Here is a 19,042-nt window from a genome sequence, read left to right as displayed (position 1 = left end):
CAAACACCTAGATCCCCTGAACGCAGCTCACTTTCCAGCCCACACCCTCAAACACCTAGATCCCCTGAACGCAGCTCACTTTCCAGCCCACACCCTCAAATACCTAGATCCCCTGAACGCAGCTCACTTTCCAGCCCACACCCTCAAACACCTAGATCCCCTGAACGCAGCTCACTTTCCAGCCCACACCCTCAAACACCTAGATCCCCTGAATGCAGCTCACTTTCCAGCCCACACCCTCAAATACCTAGATCCCCTGAACGCAGCTCACTTTCCAGCCCACACCCTCAAACACCTAGATCCCCTGAACGCAGCTCACTTTCCAGCCCACACCCTCAAACACCTAGATCCCCTGAACGCAGCTCACTTTCCAGCCCACACCCTAAAACACCTAGATCCCCTGAACGCAGCTCACTTTCCAGCCCACACCCTCAAACACCTAGATCCCCTGAACGCAGCTCACTTTCCAGCCCACACTCTCAAACACCTAGATCCCCTGAACGCAGCTCACTTTCCAGCCCACACAAACACCTAGATCCCCTGAACACAGCTCACTTTCCAGCCCACTCAAACACCTAGATCCCCTGAACGCAGCTCACTTTCCAGCCCACACCCTCAAACACCTAGATCCCCTGAACGCAGCTTACTTTCCAGCCCACACCCTCAAACACCTAGATCCCCTGAACGCAGCTCACTTTCCAGCCCACACCCTCAAACACCTAGATCCCCTGAACGCAGCTCACTTTCCAGCCCACACCCCCAAACACCTAGATCCCCTGAACGCAGCTCACTTTCCAGCCCACACCCCCAAACACCTAGATCCCCTGAACGCAGCTCACTTTCCAGCCCACACCCTCAAACACCTAGATCCCCTGAACGCAGCTCACTTTCCAGCTCACTCAAACACCTAGATCCCCTGAATGCAGCTCACTTTCCAGCCCACACCCTCAAACACCTAGATCCCCTGAACGCAGCTCACTTTCCAGCCCACACCCTCAAACACCTAGATCCCCTGAACGCAGCTCACTTTCCAGCCCACACCCTCAAACACCTAGATCCCCTGAACGCAGCTCACTTTCCAGCCCACACCCTCAAATACCTAGATCCCCTGAACGCAGCTCACTTTCCAGCCCACACCCTCAAACACCTAGATCCCCTGAACGCAGCTCACTTTCCAGCCCACACCCTCAAACACCTAGATCCCCTGAACGCTGCTCACTTTCCAGCCCACACTCTCAAACACCTAGATCCCCTGAACGCAGCTCACTTTCCAGCCCACACCCTCAAACACCTAGATCCCCTGAACGCAGCTCACTTTCCAGCCCACACCCTCAAACACCTAGATCCCCTGAACGCAGCTCACTTTCCAGCCCACTCAAACACCTAGATCCCCTGAATGCAGCTCACTTTCCAGCCCACACCCTCAAACACCTAGATCCCCTGAACGCAGCACACTTTCCAGCCCACACCCTCAAATACCTAGATCCCCTGAACGCAGCTCACTTTCCAGCCCACACCCTCAAACACCTAGATCCCCTGAACGCAGCTCACTTTCCAGCCCACACCCTCAAACACCTAGATCCCCTGAACGCAGCTCACTTTCCAGCCCACACTCTCAAACACCTAGATCCCCTGAACGCAGCTCACTTTCCAGCCCACACCCTCAAACACCTAGATCCCCTGAACGCAGCTCACTTTCCAGCCCACACCCTCAAACACCTAGATCCCCTGAATGCAGCTCACTTTCCAGCCCACACCCTCAAATACCTAGATCCCCTGAACGCAGCTCACTTTCCAGCCCACACCCTCAAACACCTAGATCCCCTGAACGCAGCTCACTTTCCAGCCCACACCCTCAAACACCTAGATCCCCTGAACGCAGCTCACTTTCCAGCCCACACCCTAAAACACCTAGATCCCCTGAACGCATCTCACTTTCCAGCCCACACCCTCAAACACCTAGATCCCCTGAACGCAGCTCACTTTCCATCCCACACCCTCAAACACCTAGATCCCCTGAACGCAGCTCACTTTCCAGCCCACACACACAGATCCTAATCACCTGAATTCTATTCACTTCACATTCACATGTCATTATCACACACTATTTAGTTCAGTTCTTTGCACCCCATCACTGTGAGGTATTGTTTGTTTTGTGACACACGTCTTTCGGAGCACTGGGCTTCCCTGTTATTTACTCCTCCTGTGTTGGATAGTTTTTGACTGCCTCACTAATGACGCCTTTTGCCTATTCCCTGCCTGTACTTAAGCCTATCGGATTTCCTGTTACCTACCTATTGCCCGATCTCCCAGACTACGTTACTAGCCTTTTCCCTGCCTGTACTGTTTCCCTTTTGGACCCCCAGTGTATGACCTTCTGCCTGCCCCTGGACCCAGCTACCTGCCTCCTCCTGTGGTCCTTTGCAATAAACACCTGCTGCGCCCTCGCCCTGCGCTTGAAACCAGCTCTCTGTCTCCCCTCGTGTTCATTACAATAACCCTTACCTTAACCATTTTACATTTCAACTTCAACGGGGTGATGTCATCGTTGGACTTCCCAAGGATCCCAGGGAGCAATGATCCATAACACAGTGTCTTGGCGGTGAGGATTGGGGACATGACAGGGAGGACAACACATGGAGGAGATACTGAATCAGATTCATTTGACCTGGAAATCTAGACTAAAGCCATTGTCCCCCTGAGTGCACTGCTGTCGAACAGCACCACATGTACTGTACTGTCACAGTGAAACATCACATCTCCACTGCATACAGTACAGGCAGTGGCGGATTTAGGCATAGGCAACATGGGAAGCCACCCGGTGCAGCGTCTTGCCGGTGGCAGCATGGGGTGCCCGCACAAAAAAATATATATAATAATATTCCAAATGGTGACATTTGCGTGAACTGTTTTCTATCGCTCATTTGCACGTCACGTCAATGATATCATGTCACCCTGTGTGACTGTGGGTCAATTAACCTTGTCGGAGTGGCCGTCCTGATTCTAGTGAGCTAGGCAGGCTACTGCCTGGGAAGGTCTCCAACTCAAAAGTACAAGATGGGGAGGAAGCGGGGGTAGGTTGACCTCAGGTCTCCCCACTGGAAGCCTGGGGTAGGGGGAGCGGGGGTAGGTTAACCTCAGGTCTCCCCACTGGAACCCCGGGTTGGGGAAGCTGGGGGAATCTATCAAATAGCGCACCTCTAACAGTGTACAGTACTAATGCAATTAGTTGGTGTGTTTCTTGTTTGTGCAATAGTGCAATAGTGTAATAATCAGGTTCTCTTCTTTATAAGTGTGTTGTTCTATTTGTGTATTTGTGTGATTTACGGATTTGTGCAGTTTCATTTTTTTTTTGTGTTTTTTTTGTTAGGAATAGGGTACTAGTGTAATTCGATTATCTTTTTATTTCTATTTCTATTTATATATATATTTATAATTTGTTTCTATTTGTCTTTGTTATTTATTTTTTATATTTAGGAGTCCTATTTTTGTATATCTATTTATATAGTTTTAAATGTTATGATTATTTATTTGTGTTGTTCCAAATGTCTGAATAAAAATGACAGTTAGTGCAGGGGGGTTCGCCCAGGGAGCCATACAAGCTAGAACCGCCACTGAGTACAGGGCATAATTATGGTGCTTTTCCCCTTCAGTGCAAGTGCATGCATAGTCACATCCATATCCAGGGATGGAAATGGATAGTGTATAGCCACTGCCTCAACACAACACTACAGACAGTGTTGCGGTTCCCACTAGATATATAGTGCCCAATGCTCCAAATGCTTAACATCAGTTCTTTTTTATGTGGAACATAGATGATACCACAGCAGGAAATAACTAGCCTATCATATGTAATTAAATGCTGCTTTCTCTATGTTTGATGTCTGATGTCCCTGCAATTCTGTGTCCTCCTGTCTGTCATACCATTCTGTGTCCTCCTCTCTTTCATACCTTTCTGTGTCCTCCTCTCTTTCATACCATTTTTTCCCCCATTCTTTTTTCTTTTTCTCTTTTACAGTCATTGAGCATCCCGAAAACAATGCAGTGTGGACATCCCCTGGGACAGCACGATCTCGCAGAAAGAGAGAGGTGACACCGCGATTTGTTAGCTCCAATGACAATGTAGCCTATTGCTCGGTGAAGAGTAAAGCAAGTTTGATATGATAACTGTTTGTATAGGAGGAGGACCCAACCGAACAAGCATGAGTCATAGCGCACAGCCACATCTTCGCTAGACCCTCGCAAGAAAATCGATATTACATGCTTGACCCAATTATCATTTAGGCTACCTCCTCTGATCAGACCTGTATCCCGAACCGCTCCGATCGAAGGCGCGGCTTTATGTCACGGAGACCTGCTTGAAATTATTTCATTGATATTCAGCCGGGTGCTTCAGCCGCACCGTGGAAACAAACAGAGGCTAAATAGCGCAGTAATCAACCCCCGAATATGATATGATACGGGGACTACACCGCACCAGGTAAGCTGTCTCCTCTTTGTCTGAATAAAGTGTCGTTAAGATAATAAGTGTACAGATAATGAATTCCTCCGCAAGGTCAAATATGACTGTAAAGCCGCAGGGGGGTCCTGAAATTCCTAAGTGTTGATGTGTTGGTTATTAGGAGTGGGGTTCGGATGTGCATCATCAATTGACATGGTTGTGATGTTGTTTCTCTCACCTGACTGTATCTTTTCATCGCATTCATCCGCACATCCCTTTGTTTTGTCATGGCTACGATAATGTTGTATTTTCTATATCAATTCACTTGTACATCATAAGATACTTGTCTGGGGTTGAAACTGTAATTGCAGTGGGGATATTTTTGTTCGAGAGAGGAGACCCTAATATGACGAATGCATAGACACGTTCACAGCTACAGACGGATTGGGTAGCCTATAGGCCTACTAAATGTGTAGTAGAAGTGAAACGTGAAATAGATGAGAAAGAAGGATATTCTCTACTATGTGATGCTTCTAAAGGAATTCATGTCATAATGGTAAAGTTGATGTATGACTAGGCTACATTATCTCCATGGCTAAGTCCATGCATTCTAGTCAGCCGGTCACTGACTGTATAAAATTGTATTTTAAATATATGGTATCTCCAGGGAAACACACAGACCTACGAATTACTATTTCAGAATGAGATATGATATGACTATTCAATTGTCAGAGTCTATTCCCCCAACTCACCTATTGTATCATGTGATTCGTTGTGATATGTACAGTGGGGCAAAAAAGTATTTAGTCAGCTACCAATTGTGCTAGTTCTCCCACTTAAACAGATGAGAGAGGCCTGTAATTTTCATCATAGGTACACTTCAACTAGGACAGACAAAATAAGAAAAACAAATCCAGAAAATCCCATTGTAGAATTTTTAATGAATTTATTTGCAAATTATGGTGGAAAATAAGTATTTGGTCAAGTTTATCTCAATACTTTGTTATATACCCTTTGTTGGCAATGACAGAGGTCAAACGTTTTCTGTAAGTCTTCACAAGGTTTTCACACACTGTTGCTGGTATTTTGACCCATTCCTCCATGCAGATCTCCTCTAGAGCAGTGATGTTTTGGGGCTGTTGCTGGGCAACACAGACTTTCAACTCCCTCCAAAGATTTTCTATGGGGTTGAGATCTGGAGACTGGCTAGGCCACTCCAGGACCTTGAAATGCTTCTTACGAAGCCACTCCTTCGTTGCCCGGGCGGTGTGTTTGGGATCATTGTCATGCTGAAAGACCCAGCCACGTTTCATCTTCAATGCCCTTGCTGATGGAAGGAGGTTTTCACTCAAAATCTCACGATACATGACCCCATTCATTCTTTCCTTTACACGGATCAGTCGTCCTGGTCCCTTTGCAGGAAAACAGCCCCAAAGCATGATGTTTTCACCCCCATGCTTCACAGTAGGTATGGTGTTCTTTGGATGCAACTCAGCATTCTTTGTCCTCCAAACACGACGAGTTGAGTTTTTACCAAAAAGTTATATTTTGGTTTCATCTGACCATATGACATTCTCCCAATCTTCTTCTGGATCATCCAAATGCTCTCTAGCAAACTTCAGACGGGCCTGGACAGCTCTCTGCAGGTCATTCACTAGGTCCCCCCGTGTGTTTCTGGGATTCCGTTCTTGTGGTCATTTTGACCCCACTGGGTGAGATCTTGCGTGGAGCCCCAGATCGAGGGAGATTATCAGTGGTCTTGTATGTCTTTCATTTCCTAATAATTGCTCCCACAGTTGATTTCTTCAAACCAAGCTGCTTACCTATTGCAGATTCAGTCTTCCAAGCCTGGTGCAGGTCTACAATTTTGTTTCTGGTGTCCTTTGACAGCTCTTTGGTCTTGGCCATAGTGGAGTTTGGAGTGTGACTGTTTGAGGTTGTGGACAGGTGTCTTTTATACAGATAACAAGTTCAAACAGGTGCCATTAATACAGGTAACGAGTGGAGGACAGAGGAGCCTCTTAAAGAAGAAGTTACAGGTCTGTGAGAGCCAGAAATCTTGCTTGTTTGTAGGTGACCAAATACTTATTTTCCCCCATCATTTGCAAATAAATTCATTACAAATCCTCCAATGTGATTTTCTGGATTTTTTTTCTCATTTTGTCTGTCATAGTTGAAGTGTACCTATGATGAAAATTACAGGCCTCTCTCATCTTTTTAAGTGGGAAAACTTGCACAATTGGTGGCTGACTAAATACTTTTTTGCCCCACTGTATGTAATATTTCAGTCAATTCAAGAGGGGAGAAACCTCAGTAGTCCTAGATATATTTCATGCTACTGTACTGTACGATAAACTTTTTGAAAATGGTTTTCAAAATATTTAATGTATTTATTTTTGCAAATGTAGAATGTGCAATTATTTTGTGATAAAGTTCCAATGCAGTTTTTATTTAATTATCAAATAATTTCTGGGTAACAATTTAAGTACCTCACTGTGATTATTTTCAATTCTTATTGTAAAAAATAAACAAAATATTGCTCCTTAGCAAAGATACATTTCTAAAGCAATAATTTTGATAGGACTGTCTGGGAGTGGTCTGAGTTGGGATGGGAAAATTTAAATCAAGCTATTATTGGCAGAGAGGTTTGGAACTCTCTTTCTTATTGGTCTATTAACTCATGTGATGTTTGACGAGCAGGTGTCCTCATATAGTGTACCTCGTTGGATCTTATTTACCACCTTGTTGATTAATCTGCTTGGTTTATTCCACTGAATTCCCATCGAAGTAAGAAACAAGACAAATCTAATTACAATGCTCCCGTGTCTCAAATGAACAGCTTGGGGGCCTCTCGCTCATCTTCGATATTAGCATGGGGTGATGGAACTCCTGATGGGAGACCCCACAGCTACTCTATATGAGGCAGAGGACACACTGACCCCTTCCTGTAGGATACAGTCACCTCCTGCTTCAAGGAACCAAGGCCCTTATTCATAAAGAGTAAGTGTGATAGTATTATAGATCATAATGAATAAGATTACATGGACAGAGGGGACCTGATCCTAGATCAGCACTCCTATTCTGAGGGGCGTTATGAATCATTACGGGCCCTGAATAAAGGAGTGACTTGTCTATCCCTCTGCCTCTCCCCTCAAAATGTACTCTGACAGAGTAACTTAAACCCACAGTTCTATTATATGGAATATTGATCCTAAACTGATCCTAGGTCAGCATTCTTACTCTCACACTTACTCTTTATGAATACGGGCCTATTCTTTGTTTTGTGCAGAAAATAAAATGTCACAGGTTCTGGCTATTTGGATATGCCCAAAAAGAAGACTAACCTTTCCTTGGCTGAGAACAAACTTAATGATGAGGATGATTAATAGTGAGTCCCAAAAACAACACCCTAGGAGACAAAATTCCAGAACAACAGATGCTTGAAGTCAGCATCTAATTTTGATTGAGATAAACTACATAGGAAATCACTTTATAGGATGTGAACGTCCTCGGATGACAGTTCAAGGAGTCACACACAGTGTGTCTGTGTGTGCTGAGTTGCTCTGATTCCTTTTCTTCATTTCGCCCCTGTACACCTGGTTCAATTATTCGCGGCGAGTTGATTGCTGAATGCTCGGTTGGCCATTGAAGAACAATTTCATAGGGAACCATCATTTCACTTCACACTTCCAAGGGGTTGGATGTGATCTCGTCCGACAGCCAGAGAGTGGTGCAGTAGTAATAGGTCACTTTCGTATAGTGTGAATATACTGTGGACGTTTGCCAACTGTGTGGCATGGAAAATCCAATCTGACAAATCACAACTCAAGCACTCAGGACTATACAAGCCATCCTATTTTCCTTCTGTACTAAAAATACCATGGCAAAGCCATTTAGTTCGTACCTTTCAGAAATCGTATTTCTTTTTGAGTGGGCCCCTGCTCACTCACTCTTTCTATTTCTCTCTGTCTGGAGTCTGCAGCTGCAGGCTTAGACACTGCTTGAGATTTATTTTCGGATGGGTGTGTGCGTTTGGCCTACATATAAGCCAATACACTGTGATGTATTTGAGCCTACAATTCCAAATGGAATATTTAGTAGCCTGGCTAGGACATTCAGTAACTAGAAGTGTCTGATTTAGAAGGATAATGATAACCCGTCGAGACATTTACTTTGTTAATAATGACAACAGGCCTTCTTTTTAATTGACATAACCTGTAGAATGATGACGGGTAAAATAAGATCACAGAGTCGAAAATGAACAGACTCTATGATGAATGAAGCCTGTTGGAAAAATCCAATGGGCTAATTGAAGTGCATTTGAAATCTCCCCAAAATGGTTCAATGTCTTATCTATGTCCACAATAAACAGGTCTGTTGCTGTAGCTTCAGGGGAGATTTTGCAACAGATGAGACCAACAAACACACAGAAGTCTGTGTTTGAGGCCAGCAGATGGCTCATTTCAGACCTTTTTAAAAGGATTTCTGTCATAGATATAGGATCGTTATTTGATCACTATTTTGTTTCTGAGAAAATTGATCAACTCCTACAAAAATGTCCATTTATTATAGTACACATAATAATTCACATTTCCTGTTGCTGCAGATTTATATTCTTACTGTAGGAAACAAATTAAGATCCTACATCTGTAGGCTGCAATAGCTCTTTATTTAACCCTTATTTTACCAGGTCAGTTAACTGAGAACACATTCTCATTTACAGCAACGACCTGGGGAATAGTTACAGGGGAGAGGAGGGGGGATGAATGAGACCATTGTAAACTGGGGATGATTAGGTGGCCATGATGGTATGAGGGCCAGATTGGGAATTTAGCAGGGACACCAGGGTTAACACCCCTACTCTTGCGATATGTGCCATGGAATCTTTAGTGACCACAGAGTCAGGACACCCATTTAACGTCCCATCCGAAAGACGGCACCCTACACAGGGCAATGTCCCCAATCACTGCCCTGGGCATTGGGATATATGTTTTTTCTAATGGTAAAGTCAAACATGGAACTAAGGCTACACTATTGCTTTCACTTTTTGCAATTGCAAAGTCAATGCCTCTGTCCCCACTTAAGGATAATTCAATAGATTTCCTCCTGGGTTAAGAGGAATTATTTAATTCACTCAAGCTTGTTGAAGTGTGTGGTAAGTGTTTGTGATTGCCGTAGTCTTTCAAATTCCATCAGTTTTTGAGCAAAAATCATTTGTGGCATAGTTAATCTTAGTTTTGGCATTGCTTTATCTTCTCTGCTCCAAAGGGACTCGGAGTGCTCATGGTCCATCATTTCAAATCAGTTTGCAGTCATCAGAGACACATTAAAATGAAATGTACTTACTGGAATGAAAAGAGGAAAGGCCAACCATCTCTGAGCAGCAAAACAGTTTAGGTCAGTATTGAAGCATCATTGTCTTGGGCTTATTCTTAGTAATTTGGAGTTATTGCTATTATCTGTTGCTTTGTTTACAGATTCAGTTAATACATTCAGTTCTGATGCGGTAGTTGGCACACAGTCTTTATTGTGATGGATACTAGGAGTCAGAAATAAGAGAAGATGTCAACTTCCATTGTTTTAATGTATTGCCTCATTGGTCACATTCATCGAGGATGAAAGTCTAGTTTGAAAAATATCCATAAATGTTTTTTGGAGTGCAGTACACTGCGGTACAACTGTTCCTCATCACTCACCCTGTTAGTTTTCTAATTTAAAGTTAAAATGTCTTTCTGTTTAAAAATAATTGTAATAAAGTCTCACGTCTTTTTTGGTGTTTCGATATCACCTTTGAGGTCAGGATGTAATATGCAAGAGTGAGAAAGACATTACCAAGATCATCAGTCTCTATTATATTAGAGGATATTATACTATATAAGGCGTATAGTATAGTATCGTTATGTACATGGAAGGATCTAATGTGTTGTTCATACTTCTTCTCTGAATCTAAAACTATTCTATTTTTCCTACTTTATAGGGAATTACACAAATAGACAGGGACAGGATTGTGGACACCTGGTTCGACTTTGGATCCCTACAGTAGAAGTGGCTCAGAGGACTGTCTCAATACAGGATGGGAACCAACCCAAAAAGGACAGTGACAGTCCAAATGGTCCCTCAACTGGCTGGAGTGGAAGCTCTGGGAAACCAGGAGTCTAACGCCAACTGGGCTAAAGAACCTAACCTGAACCTCACTCAGGGTTGCCCTGCCCCCACCACTACCACTACCCCTGTCCCTACAGAACACACACAGGATAACCTGTGTCTGACAACCCCCAACACAACCTCCAGGATCCAATCAACTGGCCATGGACAACCGGTTGGCGGCGGAGTGGGGTCCAACACCAACACAACTTTCTCGACCAATGGCGACGGAGGGAAATCGCCATCGGAGCATGTGATTGGAGTAGAGCAGCAAATGGTATTGACATGCCGAGGAGGTGTGAGTGTAACCGAGGCGACGGCAGAGGGCCGTAGGGACGGCAACGCCAATTTGACAGCGTTAACCCCCACAGCCGCCGCCGAGGAGAAGGAGAAGCATATCTGTAAGGCCAGCCTGTCGTCCGCCATTACATCATCAAAGGTTGACGTGCATACAAATTACTGCAGAGAGAAAGAGCCTGGTGGAGCAGGGGCGGGGGAGGGGTGTGCAGCCAAGCCATCGCCAGAGCCCACAGCAGTACAGAGTGCTACAGCCAGAGTTTCTGCAGCAGCTAAAGAGGAGTCGCTACTAGAAGGGGACAACAAAAACGCAACCACACCAAATCAACATCCCCCTCAGACCTGTGATCCAAAGCATGCCTCGGCCTCTGAAGTGCTGACGTCTCTGACGACTCCCAAACAAGGTAAGGCAGAGGGAGCTGCAGTGACTACAAACAAGGTTGCTCCGCCTCCTTACAAATCAAAAGAGGCTGATAATAGTACTACAACACAGAGTCTCTCACCTTTACCTAGCCCCGCCACCGCCACCAACCCTACTCCATCAGAACATCCTCTACAGGCCTCTAAAGATTATACGCCCAAGACAAACTCTCAGAACCCTCCTTCCCAAACGGAATACAATAAAACGGCAGCTACATCACAGCCGGAACAGACCAAGGAGACTGCAGTAGCTCCTGTCAATGCTGCCATCACCATCACGCCTCCATCATCAGACAGCAAGGAGAACGTACGGCTTAGGAATAAGGCCTCAAGTCCGGCACCTCCTGAGAAGAAGGATTTAAAACCTACTCCAGTAGCAAAGACAGAAATCTGCTTAGATAAACACCTGCAGGCGGCTTCGTCAGAGTCTTCATCACAGAAGGATTCTCCCTCGTCACCCAACGAGGCCCAACAGAGCCAACAGCCTGAGGCCCAACAGAGCCAGAACCAACAGCCTGAGGCCCAACAGGGCCAGAACCAGCAGCCTGAGGCCCAACAGGGCCAGAACCAGCAGCCTGCCCACCATGCAGCACAGGTGACAGACGAAGCCGTCCAGACTGCCTCGGTCTCGGAGGAGATGCAACAGAAAGCCCACTGCAAACTATACCGGGAGGTCTCCACCATGACCCGCACCCCCATCGCCACCCCCACCTCCACCCCCACCCATAGCAAGCAGGGCCAAGACGTGGAGGTCCAAGCAGTGGCTGACGTGTGCAGCCGGGCGGTCTCCACCAGCCCCAGCCTGTTTCCTCTGCCCCCGCCCTACAGGTCCACTGACAGAGGTGCTGCCATGAGGGAGGAAGCAGCAGCTGAGAGCCTGTCTGTGGTCTACCAGGTGCCCCTCCACCAGATTCACATGGGCAGCAGTCCATCCTGTCCCCCGCCACCTAACTACAGCGCAGGTCTCAGGTCCGGGTCAGAGCGATTGACCCTGGAGGCGGGGTCATGCTCTAGTCAGAGTGCCGGGGTGGTGCTCCATGCAGAGGAGGCGGTGGCGGCCCTCCATGCAGAGGTCGCCAGGCTGGGGGCCAAGCCTAAAGATCTGGCAGTCGGGGGGGCAGCAGCGCTATGCAACATCCAGCAGAGAGGAGCACTCCCGCCTCTGCAGCCCGTCTACCAGATCAACATCGAGTCGTGCGGCAGCCAAAACGAGCCGGTAGCTAAAGCGAATCATCACCAGCATCGAGGCGAGAAGGCAGTGGCAGACTCCCAATCCAAACCCAATGCAGCAGAGAAACCAAAGGTGTCTAATGAAGGGCAGACCGTGCCAACGCAGCCTGCCAAGCCTCCCTCTGCTAAAGCTCCATCCCCCTTGTCGCCAACTCCCGCAAGCAAGACCAAATCCTCCGACAATAAGGCTGCTCCTCCTCCTTCGCAATCAACTCCTTCCGTTACCAAGCCCAGCCAGGCCTCAACGACAACCTCCAAAAAAACAGAGGACACTAAACCCAAGACGGCAGTGAAAGCAGCGAAGCAGAACATTGTTAAGGGGGTTGGGGGCGTTAAGGCTTTGTTGGGCAAGAAGAAGCAGGAGCAGCTGGAGCCGGAGAGGAAGGAAAAGGAGGACGAAGACGAGGAGGGGAAACAGAAAGGAGAGAAGAGCGTGCACGATGTGCTGTGGGACGAGCAGGGGATGACCTGGGAGGTGTACGGAGCATCCGTTGACCCCGAGTCCCTTGGCTTTGCCATCCAGAGCCACCTGCAGTGTAAGATCAAAGAACAAGAGAAGAAGGTCGTGACCCAGTCATCACTCAGGAAGTCCATCTCAGTGCCGCCGGTGGTGCCCGACTCGCCCGCCACCGTTGCCGTGGACGACGCCAACAGCAGGAAAAACAAGAGGAGGCAGCAGAACGTTTTCAGGTCCATGCTGAAAAATGTCAGACGGCCCAAGTGCTGCGCGCACCCTCCCCCTACCGCCGTGCTGGAGTGAGAAGGAGAAGCAGCGGGCTGTATGCAGCCCACACCATCAGCTGAGTCCCCTATAAAGCAGGCTGGTTCACCCCTTGTTATGGTTCCTCCGATGCCAAGCCATGTGTGGATATTGGGATCTCTCCCTAACCCTACTGGTCAGATGTTGTGGTATAGAATGTTACCTTAGATAGGGTTGATGATTATCAACAGAAGAGGGCAAAACAAAAAGCTAAAATAGGTTCTTGTAATGGACAACTTATTTTTTAGATGAGAGAGATTCTAACAGTATTTAATGAAAAATGGCAATAATAATATCTTAGTGAAACGCATGTGTGTTAGTACTTATGGCAGTCATAACTCATTTTACCACTATGAAGTCCTGGTGTATACAGTACATGCCTCTGATCTTTGGGCGTACATACATATTACTGTCAGTATCATACCTTTTACAGATGTGCAACTAAATATCACTACTTCTCAGTGCAGTGGGTGCATTTTGGTAAATATACAGTATGATAACGTTCCGGGTGTATTGAACAACCTCTATTTATAAGATGAATATAATATTATTTATTTTGTTTGTTTTTTGTTGCAGATTTTATTTTGAATGGGTAAAGAAGAAGAATAAAACCTCTGCTGTGCTCATTTCCGTATGTCTTATATACAATATAACACTGGGCCTGTGTGCATTTAGGTGCTCTATATTTAGTCTCTGTTCTCTCCGTTTTGGATTTTTTTTTAAACTCAAGGTCGAAAACTGATCTACGGCCGAGCAGTTTTTGTCTGGATTCATTGACAGGTGTTTCAAGAGAGCGTTAGCAGCATGCATCCCCACAGTGTGAGTTCCTCAGTTACAATGTGTTATCAGATATTGCTTGAGGATGGGTAAAGGGTCTGTTTGAAGCAATATTGCAGCTGATAGCTGATCTATGGGGACCGGAAACGATTGAGAGCGTGAGTAATGTCTAGTAGTAGAGACATTGCTAATCCGAGGAGCTCTGAGGTCTCTATTTTTAAATTCCTCTTCCAATTGGTCTGTGGACCCTCCTCATGAAACACCCAGCTTGTCATGTCCTTTATCGGATCATGATACTCTTCTTTTTAAACTATTGGTTAGACTCTGTTCGTATACTACATGAAATGTCAGCTTTTTGACTTGCTCTGATTCAAAACATAAATATACTGATGTTGTATATGCTTAGTTTGTACACACTGTATCATCAGGTACAGTGTTTTGTTTCAGTAAGTGCATCTGAAAACTGCTGTAGAAGGCTGTTTGAAACCACAGGGGACGTTGTTCAGGATGTATCAGCAGGTAGTAGTGGAGAAGTGGAGGTGTGTACTCCTTGTGGATTAGTTGTCGAAGGGCTTTATACAGCCCTTTCCCAAAATAATGTCTTTGAGACAGTGGTGAAATTGACCCAAAGCACACATTAGTGTGTGTATACAGTACTCCACACTATTCAAGCCCTTTTCCTCTCGCTACAATCTCTCATTAAAATTAGCTTAAATTAAAATTAAAATACTTTTGAAATTAGATGGTTGAATATTTGCGGAGAAGGAGAAATATAGTCTCTTCAAAGACTTACAAACAGTTTATTTTCAAAATAATTTAAATGTAGAATCGTTCACTTGCTGGGTTAGTTTAATTCTGGGTTTTACATCTTTGATTGGATTAGGCACAGTGAAAGTAAAAATGACTAAATCTGGGAATTACTGTGGGCTTCTATTAGAGAACACAAATTAGTAGTAAGATTTTTTTTCAAAATGCACGTTTTTATGTGTAAATCCATTAGTATCCAATCAAATCAAATCAAATGTATTTATAAAGCCCTTCTTACATCAGCTGATATCTCAAAGTGCTGTACAGAAACCCAGCCTAAAACCCCAAACAGCAAGCAATGCAGGTGTAGAAGCACGGTGGCTAGGAAAAACTCCCTAGAAAGGCCAGAACCTAGGAAGAAACCTAGAGAGGAACCAGGCTATGCGGGGTGGCCAGTCCTCTTCTGGCTGTACCGGGTGGAGATTATAACAGAACATGGCCAAGATGTTCAAATGTTCATAGATAACCAGCAGGGTCAAATAATAATAATCACAGTGGTTGTCGAGGGTGCAACAGGTCAGCACCTCAGGAGTATATGTCAGTTGGCTTTTCATAGCCGATCATTAAGAGTATCTCTACCACTCCTGCTGTCTCTAGAGAGTTGAAAACAGCAGGTCTGGGACAGGTAGCACGTCCGGTGAACAGGTCAGGGTTCCATGGCCGCAGGCAGAACAGTTGAAACTGGAGCAGCAGCACGGCCAGGTGGACTGGGGACAGCAAGGCAAGATCAGGCCAGGTAGTCCTGGGGCATGGTCCTAGGGCTCAGGTCCTCCGAGTGTACATAGTACATAAGTACATAAGTACATAAGTACATAAGACAGATGTTCAAAATGTAAGTCACCATTTGTTTTTTTATGATGCACCTATACTCCAAAGCCAGTCATTGTGAGAGGTAGGTAGGTCTACATTCCAAAGCCAGTCATTGTGAGAGGTAGGTAGGTCTATATTCCAAAGCCAGTCATTGTGAGAGGTAGGTAGGTCTATACTCCAAAGCCAGTCATTGTGAGAGGTAGGTAGGTCTACATTCCAAAGCCAGTCATTGTAAGAGGTAGGTAGGTCTACATTCCAAAGCCAGTCATTGTGAGAGGTAGGTAGGTCTACATTCCAAAGCCAGTCATTGTAAGAGGTAGGTAGGTCTACATTCCAAAGCCAATCATTGTAAGAGGTAGGTAGGTCTACATTCCAAATCCAGTCATTGTAAGAGGTAGGTAGGTCTACATTCCAAAGCCAATCATTGTAAGAGGTAGGTAGGTCTACATTCCAAAGCCAGTCATTGTAAGAGGTAGGTAGGTCTACATTCCAAAGCCAATCATTGTAAGAGGTAGGTAGGTCTACATTCCAAATCCAGTCATTGTAAGAGGTAGGTAGGTCTACATTCCAAAGCCAATCATTGTAAGAGGTAGGTAGGTCTACATTCCAAAGCCAGTCATTGTAAGAGGTAGGTAGGTCTACATTCCAAATCCAGTGATGTGAAATGTATGGGTTAAGCAGAGTAAATTAAACTATGAGTCTGCTTACATAAAGTTAATTAAAACTTTCAATTTATCTAGTCTCTTTTAGAATCACCTTAAACATACTTTTTTTCCTTAGGAGAAAATATCCGCTTAAAAATATTACATAAACCTTGTTTCCTCCACATTGTTATTAAGAGTAATGAAGTTATTAAATGATAAAACATTGAAAACGTAGTCTCAACGTGTTGATATAGGCTTACCATCACATCCTACTGTGGAATGGGGAATATTCACAGCCAATCTACTTTGTTTGGGAATTACAACTAACTGTCTGTTTGAATACACCCTCTGTCTCAGTGTGATACACTGATTTCACAGGACTGTGCTGTCACTTCCTGTGTGTCTGGGTGTGTGTGTGTCACCACTCATCACTGCACTCGTCACAGTGGGCTGTTAGGTTAGGTGTCCTGGGCTATTCTGTTCCCTGTCAAAAGAACACACACACACACACACACACAAAAGTCCATCCCCCTGGTATTCAAGGTGTTAAGATGAGAATCACACCCCCCACACACTCACAACCAGACAGTCATCTCAGTTGCTGATTAAAGGGGCTGCCACAGTGAAGTGCATCGCCAATCTATTTTGTTGTGCCGCTACCTTTGAGAGATGTATTGGATTTGTACTGACACCTTTTCTACATGTGTAGAGCTACAAGCATCCCCTGATCCTTTCCCTCCCATCTTCCTTCAATGTTCCCCCATCTCTCTCTCTCTCTGTCTCTTCGCGCTCTCTCTCTCTGTCCATAGATCACGACCACCAGCCTTAATGCTGACTCCCTCACCCCGGCCTTAATTAGCTGGTGTTTCAATATTTAATGTCCCCTTCGCCCCCCGTGTCCCTGCGACTGGTTCCCATTTGAAAGTGGCCATAGGCGGTGGATGTTAAACACAAGAGGAGATTCATTGTGATGAAAAGACTGTAAGATAGAGAGATGAGAGAGAGTGAGACAGAGAGAAACAGACATGGGAAGTAGGGGATCTCAAAAATGTGAGAAAAAATACCTCTCACTCTGCCATAGTAACTTGCAGCCTGTATTATTCAATATTAAAATCACACTCTGCACTGTATGTCCTGTCTAATATCACTACCCAGAATCCAATCTGGTCATGACCGCAGTCTTTTGGTTCCAGGTAGAACTCCCCCTCAGACGGTTGGGGGTGGGGCTGTTTTGAATGCACCTGTTTGAAATGGAAAGGCTGTTTTGTAATGTTGTACAATGAGTGCTGCTGTTCTCCTCTCTGGCAGGATAAGAAATCTAGGGAGTGGAATTGAAACTGAGTTTTATTTTAGAGTTAGAAATCATAGGGTTTGGAAAATGAAATCCCTGCCTTAAAAATAGATATAGGCTATTTGACTTGCAGATGATCATTGATTTAGATGAAAATCAATTGTGCGGGGCCCAGAAACTTAATTAAACTGAGAGCCCGTGTTCATCAACAGTTGGCCAGTCTATCATCATCTAACATTAATGTGTCAGTGCGCTTTAAGAAATCAAATTATGCTCTAGCGTTGGAAAAGATTAGTGGAGTCTACATTCTATCTTGGTGAGTGAATTTCTCTGAATGTCACTGTTGTGTCGTCTCATACGATTCTGTTATATTCTCACGGGGCATTTTTCCCCTCTCTATGGAAATTCCTCTACAGTCACCACTACATAACCGTTCTTTGAGCTTCACTGAATATCAGGTTTCGGCGTGGTGCTTCGACTGCGTGTTAGTTAGAATCTACATCAAGACTCCCTCTAGCCCTCCAGATAAAATGTCCACTTCAGAAAAATAGTTAAACTGTGTTAAACCTCCTGCTATGACCCAGTTAGCTCCACACACACACACACACACACACACACACACACACACACAGAGAGAGAGACTCATCTCAGCTACACAGAAAATCCGTAGAGGACTCATGTAGCCTAGACGCAGCTTGAGCGCAAGCCATTACAATTACCAATACAAATCACAAATAATTCCCTGTCGGATCTTTAGACGCACATCAGACACACTCAGACTCCATCTTATCATGGGGATCAGTTTCTGTGTTAATTGTTGTTTACTGATTGTATTTTGAGATGGGTAAGTATGTGATTATGAGTAAGGGTCTGGTGATCTTAGCGATGCTTAGCTATTCTCCATAGATGAACCACTGGGGTTGATTCTGGAGCACTGGGTGATTTAATGAATCATGTCAAGCTTTATGTTCTCCCTCTATGATGATGTCATATAAAAGCACTATATCTCTCACTCTCTTTCTCTCCCTCTTTCTCTCTCTTTCTTTTTCTCCCCCTCTTTTTATCTCTCTCTCACTTTCTCTCTATCATAAAAGCGCCATATCAGTCAGCAACAGCAGGGCGGCTAAAGCCCCTGCCTCTCCCCTGATGCGTCTCTTTATCCCTGACCTCTGAACAGCTCTTATAGCGCCTTCCCAGTACTGCTTCAGTCCTTTTGTTTACTCACTGTTGTCTTGAATCACCGGCAGCGCTACAGTAAGGAACTTCCTCCGATGTCGTCTGCTGCTCAGGCCCCTGTGGACTATATGGCCTACATTACTTCGCATTGTTGAGAAGCATTGTGGGAAAAGATGTTTGGAAGGATTGAGGTGTGTGTGTGTGCGTGTGCGCTTCTGTGTGTGTGTGTGTGTGTGTGTGTGTGT

The 19,042-nt window shown here is 45.1% G+C and overlaps 1 protein-coding gene across 1 annotated transcript; it reads left to right on the top strand.

Annotated features, from left to right (window-relative positions):
- The first annotated feature begins 4,413 nt into the window (after nucleotides 1-4,413).
- LOC139374119 (G protein-regulated inducer of neurite outgrowth 3-like) lies at nucleotides 4,414-13,371 on the top strand. The gene is made up of 2 exons (XM_071115117.1): nucleotides 4,414-4,480; nucleotides 10,419-13,371. The coding sequence occupies exon 2, from the start codon at nucleotides 10,515-10,517 to the stop codon at nucleotides 13,290-13,292; it is 2,778 nt and encodes a 925-aa protein (XP_070971218.1). The 5' UTR covers nucleotides 4,414-4,480; nucleotides 10,419-10,514; the 3' UTR covers nucleotides 13,293-13,371.
- The last annotated feature ends 5,671 nt before the right edge of the window (nucleotides 13,372-19,042 follow it).

The sequence above is a fragment of the Oncorhynchus clarkii genome, chromosome 19 (genome assembly GCF_045791955.1).
Source record: "Oncorhynchus clarkii lewisi isolate Uvic-CL-2024 chromosome 19, UVic_Ocla_1.0, whole genome shotgun sequence".
NCBI classification, from domain to species: Eukaryota; Metazoa; Chordata; class Actinopteri; order Salmoniformes; family Salmonidae; genus Oncorhynchus; species Oncorhynchus clarkii.
The sequence above is the reverse complement of the archived record's forward strand: the minus strand, read 5'-3'. Positions and strand labels throughout refer to the sequence as shown.

Excerpts from the sequence above, each read along its gene's own strand:
- LOC139374119 (XM_071115117.1), top strand. The coding sequence starts at position 10,515 with ATGGGAACCAACCCAAAAAGGACAGTGACAGTCCAAATGGTCCCTCAA.